The 9,705-nt window shown below is 54.0% G+C and overlaps 2 protein-coding genes across 2 annotated transcripts; both read left to right on the top strand.

The window, feature by feature from the left end:
• Positions 1–1,340, top strand: LOC122755279 (hapless 2-like). The gene is made up of 3 exons (XM_044003597.1): positions 1–144; positions 181–758; positions 1,202–1,340. Exons 1-3 carry the CDS (start codon positions 1–3, stop codon positions 1,272–1,274), a joined length of 795 nt encoding a protein of 264 aa, XP_043859532.1. The 3' UTR covers positions 1,275–1,340.
• CDK5R1 (cyclin dependent kinase 5 regulatory subunit 1) lies at positions 1,230–5,434 on the top strand. The gene has a single exon (XM_044003039.1). It carries the CDS (start codon positions 1,378–1,380, stop codon positions 2,296–2,298), a length of 921 nt encoding a protein of 306 aa, XP_043858974.1. The 5' UTR covers positions 1,230–1,377; the 3' UTR covers positions 2,299–5,434.
• Positions 5,435–9,705: the final 4,271 nt, after the last annotated feature.

Below are 9,705 nucleotides of genomic sequence, written 5' to 3'. Positions count from 1 at the left end.
ATGCGGCAGCAGCTGCCGCGGGAGCTGCGACGGCGGCGAGGGGCGGGGAGACGGGGCGGAGCTCGGGGGGCGGGCCCGGGGCGGGGCCGGGGCCGCGTGCCGTTGCTGCCACCGCCTCCGCCGCCGCCGCCGCCGCCGCCGCGGGTGTCTCGGGATTCTGAAATGGAACGCGGACACTAGAGGCGCCTGCTCCGGCTCCGGCTCCGGCTCCGGCTTCGGCTCCGGCTCCCGCCCCCCGGCCTCCGGCTCTCGCCCCGGCTTCCGAGCGGCGGCTGCGAGCGCGGACAGCGGCCACGGCCACGGCGGCGGCTTCCCCGGCGGAACGAGGCAGGCCCGGCGGCTGGCCGGCCGGCGCGTGGGCAGGGCGCGCGGCCCCGACAGGGCGCTGGGCTCCGGGAGCGCGGCGGCGGCGGCGGCGGGGACGGCGGCGGGGGGCTGCGGGGGACGGCGCGGGACGGCGAGGGGCGGGGCCGGAGCCGCCGGCTGCAGAACCTTGGACAGAAGCTTGAGCCCAAGCCCGGAGCCCCGCGCGTCTCCGCGGCCCCCCGCGCGCCCCCGCACCCCCGCACCCCGCGCCACCGTTGCCGCCGCTGCCCCCGCTGCCCCCGCTGCGGCGGGCGGGCGGGCCACAGAGGGAGCGGCCCCGGGTGCGCACTGCGGAGGGCGGGAGCCGAGCCAGCTCCGAGGAGGAGCCGCGCTGCGCCGCCACTGCCGCCGCCGCCGCCACCGCTGCTGCAGTCGCGGGGGCCGCGCTCCCGGTAAGCCGGGCCGCCGCCCGAACCGTTCCTGGGGGGGCCGGGGTGGGATGCACCGGGTCGGGGGCGGGAGCGGGGCCGGCTTCCCCCCCCCCCCCCAGCCCTCCGGAGCGCTGCCCAGGGCCGCGGGAGGGATGCAGCCAGGGATGCAGGGAGCGAGGGAGGGAGGATGCTGCTGCAGGCGACAGAGGCCGAGGGATGCTGCGCCCCGAGGGGGCTGCGGCTCGGCGGAGGCGGGGTGGGGGCCCAGCCCGAGCAGGCTGGCTGGGGAGGGGAAGCTGCCTTCCGCCGTCCCCCCAACCCGCACCGACACCCCACCCCCACCCCACCCGGGTTCGGCTTCTCGTGGTTTCCCCGCGGAGGGGGGTGGGCACAGGGAGGTTGGGGATCCGGGGCGGCTTCAGCCCGCCTGATGCTAAGAGAAACCATCTTGTTTTTCTCCGCAGATCTGAAGGGGGCCGCTTTTCATCGGTGTCCAGCCCCTCCCTGAGTCCCCACCCCCAATCCAGGGGCGCCTAAGGAGAGGGTGTTCTTGAAGGGGTTCTGGCCCTGGCAGGCCGGGCACCCGGGTGGACTGTCCCTGCCTCCTCCCGGCCTCCGGTTGTGCTTCCCACCTGACACCATGGGCACGGTCCTGTCCCTGTCCCCCAGCTACCGGAAGGCTACGCTCTTTGAGGATGGCTCGGCCACCGTGGGCCATTACACCGCTGTGCAAAACAGCAAAAACGCCAAGGACAAGAGCTTGAAAAGACACTCCATCATCTCCGTCCTGCCCTGGAAGAGGATCGTGGCCGTATCAGCCAAGAAGAAAAACTCCAAGAAGGTCCAGCCCAACAGCAGTTACCAGAACAACATCACCCACCTGAACAATGAGAACCTGAAGAAGTCGCTCTCCTGTGCCAACCTGTCCACGTTTGCGCAGCCCCAGCCCACCCAGCCTCCGGCCCCCAGTGCCAACCAGCTGTCTGGTTCCCAGACCGCTGTGTCCTCTGTCAAGAAGGCCCCCCACCCCAACTCCACGGCTCCCGGGACACCCAAGCGGGTCATCGTCCAGGCCTCCACCAGCGAACTCCTGCGGTGCTTGGGGGAGTTCCTGTGCCGGAGATGCTATCGCCTGAAGCACCTGTCCCCCACGGACCCCGTGCTCTGGTTGCGAAGCGTTGACCGTTCGCTGCTCCTTCAAGGCTGGCAGGACCAGGGCTTCATCACGCCGGCCAACGTGGTCTTCCTGTACATGCTCTGCAGGGACGTCATTTCCTCCGAGGTGGCCACAGACCACGAGCTTCAGGCCGTCCTGCTGACCTGTCTGTACCTCTCCTACTCCTACATGGGCAATGAGATCTCCTACCCGCTCAAGCCCTTCCTGGTGGAGAGCTGTAAGGAGGCATTTTGGGACCGCTGCCTCTCCATTATCAATCTCATGAGCCCCAAGATGCTCCAGATTAATGCTGACCCCCACTACTTCACTCAGGTGTTTGCCGACCTGAAGAACGAGTGCAGTCAGGAGGACAAGAATCGGCTCCTTATTGGGCTCGACCGGTGAATTCCACTCATGCGTTTGCTGCTTACGGGAACAGTACATTTTTTAATTTATTATTAAACACAAAGTTTTGTGAACATATGTGTCTAGCAGAGCCACCGAAGGGCCTCCCTGTTCTTGGCCTCCCCTGCCCCTGGTTTAGTCCAGCCCTGGTCCTTAACATCTGACTGCTCTGGGGAGCCAGTTTTCGTTCTTGGAACCTTTGGCAAAGTGTAGGTGGTGATTTCCAAGTTGTTTTCTGGCCACTGAATCCTTGCTCTCCATAACTTTGAAGGACTGGCTACTCTGGCCCCTCATTACACCCCCTTCGTCCCCCCCCCCCTTTGCTTGGTCCTGGGAATGGGGTGAGGTGAGGAGGTGTTGAACTTTGAGATGGAGAAGCTTTGGCTTATCCCACAGAGACCCCTCGTCCTAGAAAATGGATCTTCCTCTTCCTGGCTGAAGTCCCCTTACTCAGCTCTAGCCCTCTCCCCTCCCCCAATCCCAGAGAGGGGAAGGAATTCATTTCCCCAAGTGGCAGCTGTGTCATGAATGAGTGGGGGCTCCTCCCAAGGATCCCAGCCTGGGCCTAGCTAACACACTGAGCTGGAACCTCTCGGTCCCTGGCTGCCCACATCACTCTGATTAGCAGGAAATGGCTGATGGAAGAAAATCAATCTTGAAAATTTTTTAACCCTGTGTTATTATTCTGGGGTCTTTTAGGGGAAACTTCTCAGAATGGGAAAAGGGAAGGCCTGTCATTTAGAATTCCCCTCTCCCTGGCCTGCTTCTTATTTATCCCAGATCCTAGGTGTTCATTCCTGGCTAGTGAAACTGGCCAGGTTCATTGGACTGTCTGGATTATGGTAGTGGCTTTGTCAGTCCCAGTGAAAGGAGGTGGGACTGTGCTTAGGGATACCTGCTTTTTTTTTTTTTGGTGACTCATTTATCTGAATGATGCCACTTAGTCACCTGGTGTGTGCCACCTGTGGATGGGGTGCACTGCCATAGCTACCTGCCAGCAGCCTGGCTCTCTGGTGGGAAGGCTCACTGGACCCTTGAGTTGGTGCTTAGCTCAGGACTGGAGCCACTGGCCGGTCCACAGGGCACAGGGCCTACAGAGCTCAAGCATCTGGTTCAGTTGATCTGGGCCGGCCCCGGTGTCAAGGTGCGCCCCCCGCCCCTGCCAATGGCAAGTTGTTTCCAAACAGCTTGTGCAGAGCCCCCACAGGCCCCAGGGTGGGAGTTGGAGCTCACAGACAATTCTGAAATCTGGACTCAACGCCCCAATTGCTCCTGGAGCCAGTTCTGTTGACATTGTGTCATCTAAAACCACTGGCCCTCACCTTTTCCAGTGGCTTCCACGGACACCACGTTGGTGACATTTTGGATGCTCGGCTCTTTCGGCTACCTTTAGTGGCTCAGGACTTTAGGGACGACAGAGGAGGGAGCAGGTCTGTTTCAGTAACCCTTCGCCCTGGTCGTGGGGAACAAAGATGGCTAAGGCTACAAAAGATTCTTCTCTTTGGCCTGACAACCCAGGGGAAGGTTCGCCCTCTTGGTGCTGGTATTTTTACACAATGGGAGATAAAGGGTCATTTTGCTTAGGGTTAGGTAGAACACTAATTGGATGACTGCTGGAGTCATCAGCGAGCACTCCTGGAATGAAAAGTCAAACTGTATTTTTTTTTTAACAAAAAAAAAAAAAAGAAAAAGAAAAAAAGGAAGAGAAAGCTGTGAAATTGAGGCCTTTGGAGCAGGCAGCCAACTCTAGTGAACCTGTGGTGCCCAGAGGGATGTGGGTGAAGGTGCCCGCACTGCACAGGTAAGGAAGGGGAGCGTCTGCCCAGCCTCACTAGTGAGGCCTAAACTGAGCCATTAATGTGGACTGTAAGATAGTCTTTGGACATGGAACTGGAAAAGGGAGCCCCTGCAAAGTGACCAGCGTGATGTCTGGCTGGACAGCTGGAGTCTCCCTTGATTGACTTTTCTTGTGGCTTGTTCCCTTTCTGCTCCCACGTCATATGATGGGCTGTGCCCCTGGTCTTGGTGGGACCTGGTTCCCCCCCCCTCCAATGTGGCACAAAAGAAGGAGGGAGCTTTTGGTGCCAAGTAACTGAAGGAAGAACAAGGGTGACCTGTTCTTGATCCCAAATCAGACCAGCTGAGCCTGGACTGAAACTCTCTGGTTGAGCTCCTTTGATTGGATTCCAGTCTGGGGTCTGTTTCCTTCTCTTTCCCTCTATTTATTTATTTTTTTCCCTAGGGGAGGAGGAGATGGAAGTACCAGTTTCAAGAGATAGTTGGGGCCTAAAAGAAAAGAAATCAACCCTGTAGTTAAATCATTGTAAAGTATATTGTTCCCTGCCCCTCTCCTTCCCTGCACCAATCACCAGTGTTGTGTAAAGGACCAACTGATATACTTGAGTGTGCAAGCAATGAACACAACTGACATGCTGCTATGAAGAATACTTTTAGAACAAAAAGAAAAAAAAAGAAAAAAATGAAACTAACCAACAAAAAAAAAAGAACACACCACCACCAACAAAACAACCCCTTTCTTCTTTGTTGCTTTTACAGTGATCTTGTGCATGCAAACAGGCGCATTTTGTGTCTTCAGAAAATAATCTTAGAACAGATGGTTGTGAACATTTACACCCATGCACAAACCAAGTCAGAGGAATCTTTCTCAGTATCTGGTTTCTCTCCTTCCCCCCCACCCCACCTTCTTCCCATAAGCCCTGGGGGGAATCAATGGATTTCTTACCATGCAGTTTTTAGGGTTTAGTTTGGTTCCAGCAATTGTTAAACTTGCAATGAAAAAAGTGTGCCATTTCCCCCCTTCTTCCCTTTCCCCCCCACTTGAAATGATCCACAGCTGTATATTTGAACTGCTAATGACCCATGTGCGTGCGGTGTATGTTGGGTTTTTTTTTTTAGTGCAATTTCTTCTGTAGATCTCCTTTGACCAAATTGTGGATGTTGTTAATATTAATTTATATTTGTCTCATTTTGTATGTATGTGTAGTGTGTTTGTAAGTATGTGTGGTTTATAATCTGACAAAGTCATGAAGCTCAGTCTGGCTGTAATTTAATTCCCTCCCCTTATTTTTATTTATTTTTGTACCGTGCTGATTAAATAAAATGCACTGACCATCCATTATGCAGCCACAGGCCCCTCTCTGTAGTTGGTTATTCAAGGTGCGTGTGTACGGGTTGGGGTAGGGTGGGGTGGGGTGGGGAGTTGATTCCCTAGGCCTCGATCTGGGGAGAGGGAGGGACAGTCCCCTGGGCTTTGATATTCGAGGCAAGAGGGCCTGAATGGAGAGGCGGGATCTCCAAGTGGATGGGGAAGCAGGAAGGGGGTGTTTCTGAGCCAAATGGGAGTGAGGCCCCCCCCCTCCGGCTAAGCAGCTGTTAACAAGGTTTAAGGGCTGGCTCCACTCAGCCTGATGGGGGAGGAGGGAGTGTGACACTTGTGTCTCTCCCATTCTGACACTTGGGTCTGATGGCTCTAGGTGTCAGTCAATTGCTCCCTGGCAGTGGCTGCTCAGGCTGGTTCCTTCTCCCTAGGGAATTCTCAAAGATTTGGATCTTTCTGCTACGGCCCTACTGGATCTGTCAGTTGGGTTCAAGCAATCCCTGTGAGACAAAGCTAAGAGTGAGGTCTGGGAGTCTCACTAGGGCCCCATAGGTTGGCAATGTCCCATTGGAGACCCGAAAGGTTTCAGAACCTGTGATTGTGGCTACATCTCAAATCCCGATGGCAAAAATGGGGACAAAGAAAAGCCCTGCTCTTCTTCCCAGGTTCTAATAGCAGCAAATCTGCTCAAAGTTAGATCTGTCCTTAAAATATTTCAGTGAAACTGACTGCCTCTATATACCTCTGGGAAAAGAACCAAGGTGGCACGGAGAGCCCTCTCATTATTTTCCCCGGTGGTGGTGATGGGTAATAGCAGCAAATCAGGAACCCTCCCCCGGCCCCCTCAGGATCACCACTCTGGGCACCAACACAGCTGGATGGCACTGATGCCCACATCTGAGAGCCACAGGAGAAGGCGTTTCCTCTCCTACTGCCTGCCAATCAGGGATCCTTGTTGGCCTTTTGTCTGCAGAACTACTGGGCTTGCCCAAGGCAATCCTCATTACTTCATATAACCAAGGGAGGCAAGCTAGGCATGTGTGGTCTTTTCTCCAGAGGGAGCAAGTGGCATTTAGTTCCCTACTGGGTATAGATTTCCCTGCTGGTTCTGTGGCAGCCCCAGGAAGACTTTTCAGCCTGTTCCAGCACCTTCTCCCCCCAAGTCCCCCCCCCCTCCCCAGTTTTTCTCCAACCTCATCAAGTCTGGTTTATTTGCTTTTCCTGCTTCCTCTTTGTGCCCATCCTTGCATTGGTGGGGGCTGCAAGGTGATTGCTTGGCCTTCCCTAGAACTGGAAAGGGACCATTCAGAGGAGAGGCCTCAGCAAGATAGAAGGAAGATCAGCTTCCGAATTTAGCACTAACTTTATTCACCTAACTTAATTCTTTCCTTTCATCTTTGTCTCCATTTTATGTGACCTGCCTTCTCTCCTTCAGCTGGCCAGCTCCTTGTGGGGCAGTCTGGGATTGTGTCATTCTTTGTTTTTGTAGCCCCAATGCCTGGTACTCGGTAGGCACCTAGTGATATTTGTTAATTTATAAGACGCCAGCCTCCCCCTCTTTCCCCTCCACCGCCATTTAAAAATGACACATAACTAGAACAACCTTAAAAATAAGATTCAATGCTTTATTGCTCTTTGTGGTGAATCAAAATAGGCTTTGGAAATAAAGTTAATTTAATGAAAAATAGGAATATATGCACCAACAAAAAAAAAACCTGCATTTAATTTAATCAAGAGAAACATTTCATTACATACAATCACCATATATGTCCCTTTCCTCCCTCTCCTCCTCCCCCCTCCACCCCTGCCCAGATGCAGAAGCATTATCAGAACTCCAACCTTGCCCTTCAGTCACAATTCCCTGTGACCCCTTATTTGCAGCAGATCAGAAGTACGTGCTCATCTGACAGCCAGATGCTCCCCTGGCCCCGGGCTGGGGACTCTGGTGCTGGGCCGGAGAAACAAAATGGATCTTTAGGAAGAATGGCCTCCCTTTGTTTTTTTGTCAAGAATAATTAAAAATAAAAAATCCGAAAGGCCTCCTTCGTCCTGGCCTTGAAGAAGATGACTCGTTTGGCAAGTCTTAGAGCACTTGAACAAATACATAATTCAAAGCAAGATACTAGGGTGAATATATGGAAATGAGAGAGAAAGTTTCAGTTGGTCTCTTCTACAAGTATCTACAGGTAATTGGCACCACTAAGAGTATTGCTAAACTTTGCTGTTGGCCTATCGGGCATTCACTATTAAAGCAGTTGCGAGACATTTGCCTCTGTTTGCTAATGCTTGATATGGCTTCTTTAGTAAGAATTACAAAACAAAACAAAAAGGAAGGCAACAAGGAGAATGCCAATGGAATTCCTAGTAGGGGAATCCCATACAGTGCAAATGTAGGTGGTCGCCTTTGGGTTGGCCCCCATGCAAGGGTGACAAGCTGGACTGAGGGAAGTCAGGGCATGGTGCTGCTCCCTCCTCTCTGGGCTGCACTGAGGCACTTGGTTTGTCCTTCCCGGGACAGGAGGAAGGTTGGGGGGATGGGGAGAGGATCTAGAGGAACAAGGGGTAAGTGGGGAAAGAGAATCCCAAATACTCCCTTCCTCCCTCCCCATAATCATCCAAGCTCCCAGGGTGGAGTTGACTCATTCCTGCTCCAAGATGCAGCACCTTGTTTTTTCCTTTCTTTTGAGATGCTAATGAACCATCCTTCCCCTGGTAACCTCACACCTCAGAACTCTCTTTTTGTTGGTGGCATGCCCAGGGAAGTGCTCCTCTCTCTTGAGGTGATCACAGGTTTGCGCCACTCCCAGGACAATAGTCCCCTCTTGGCTTGGCTGCCTCAGAAAATAAGACCTGTAGTCTCAGGAGGGCTTTTCTCCCTGCTTAGGTCTGAAATGCACATACTTTTAGCTGGGCGCCCAATGGCAAAATGGTTGCATTTCTCTAGTCTGAAGATCTTTCTTTGCCTGGTTTCATATCATCAGGCTTTGTGCAGCATGAAGGGTGGGTGTCCTGGCCTGGCCAGCAGTGCCAGGATCTATCACTAATCTCTAATAATTAATTACTTATTAAGCTCTCCACTTTCCATAATCCCATGATGCCACTTCCCTCCCACCACATTCATATATCTCAAAATTAACCCGATGCACAATTAGATGTATTAGAAAAAAAGCTCCCAACCCCCTGATCCCCCCTTCCCCCCACCTACACCTCTCATCAGTATTCCTGACAAAAAGTGTTTTCTAGGAAAGGCATCTGATGGAGAAACTCTTGCAATAGTAAAAGCGAGGGCTGAGACAGGTCATATGTGCAACATAGAAAAGGAGATTCGCGGTGAACTAAAGAGAATGGTTTTTAGCATAACACACTCATCCTCCATTGGACAGGTGGTAGAGGAGGCCTCTTTGGGCATTGTGGGCATGGGGTGCAAAGTGCAGACTCCCTAAAGCAGGCCCTTAGTGCCCTGGGCCGGGAGAGCTACCTTGCCAGGAGATTCACAGCTCCGGGACACCTTGGCTTTTGGGTTCCAGACGCAATGGCCTGGTGCTGGTTGATGCGCGGCTTTCAGCCTCCCTAGGAGCCTCGGGGCTCTGAACTGAGATTCCTGACGCCACAGCTGACATCTGAGTTGGGGGGATGTGAGGACCCGAGGCCTCTAACTAGGTAGGCACACCTCAGTTCCAGGGTTGAGCCGGGGCTGAGCCGGTTACAACAGTGGGCTCAGCAGCCTCGTTACTAGTTAGAAGTAGCAGCCAGGCTATGCAAGGGAAGGCTTAGGTAACTAACTCTCGTCATCTTTAAGTTGCTTGTGAGTTGCCGATGTGGTTTCGATGGTGGCCTCCCCCCTCCCTCTTCCTCTTTCCCCCTCCCCCCCAGCTCTTTGGTTTCTCTCACGGAGGTGACAGAACTTTGGGAAAGAGGAAGTTAGGTATAAAAGAAAACCAGGAGAAGAAAAGTTCCCTCTCGGAGTGGTCATGGGTTGTTGGGAGGAGGGGAGAGGGAGAGGGAAGAGGAGGTACAGTCATAGAGCGCTCTCCCCGAAAGCCCATTGGGAGCTAGTTTCTAGTCAGGTTGCCTGAGCTACATTAGCGGGCGATTCAGCAGATTAGATTTGACTCTATTATGCTTAGCAAGGACAAAAAGGTTCCTGGGAATCTACTCCCCAATCTTCAGGCTAGACCGAGGCAGGCGCTAGGGGGGTGGGGCAGCAAGCCTCCAACGGAGCTGGCTCAAGCCTCCCCCGACTCCCTAGGGCCCCCGAAGCCCCTTCTCCCCCCTCCCGCCCCTCCCTG

Source organism: Dromiciops gliroides, chromosome 4 (assembly GCF_019393635.1).
Source record: "Dromiciops gliroides isolate mDroGli1 chromosome 4, mDroGli1.pri, whole genome shotgun sequence".
Classification (NCBI taxonomy): domain Eukaryota; kingdom Metazoa; phylum Chordata; class Mammalia; order Microbiotheria; family Microbiotheriidae; genus Dromiciops; species Dromiciops gliroides.
The sequence above is the reverse complement of the archived record's forward strand: the minus strand, read 5'-3'. Positions and strand labels throughout refer to the sequence as shown.

Excerpts from the sequence above, each read along its gene's own strand:
- CDK5R1 (XM_044003039.1), top strand. The coding sequence starts at position 1,378 with ATGGGCACGGTCCTGTCCCTGTCCCCCAGCTACCGGAAGGCTACGCTC.
- LOC122755279 (XM_044003597.1), top strand. The coding sequence starts at position 1 with ATGCGGCAGCAGCTGCCGCGGGAGCTGCGACGGCGGCGAGGGGCGGGG. Across the intron at positions 145-180 it reads CGCCGCCGCCGCCGCCGCGG|AGGCGCCTGCTCCGGCTCCG; the intron begins GTGTCTCGGGAT and ends CGCGGACACTAG. Across the intron at positions 759-1,201 it reads TCGCGGGGGCCGCGCTCCCG|ATCTGAAGGGGGCCGCTTTT; the intron begins GTAAGCCGGGCC and ends TTTTCTCCGCAG.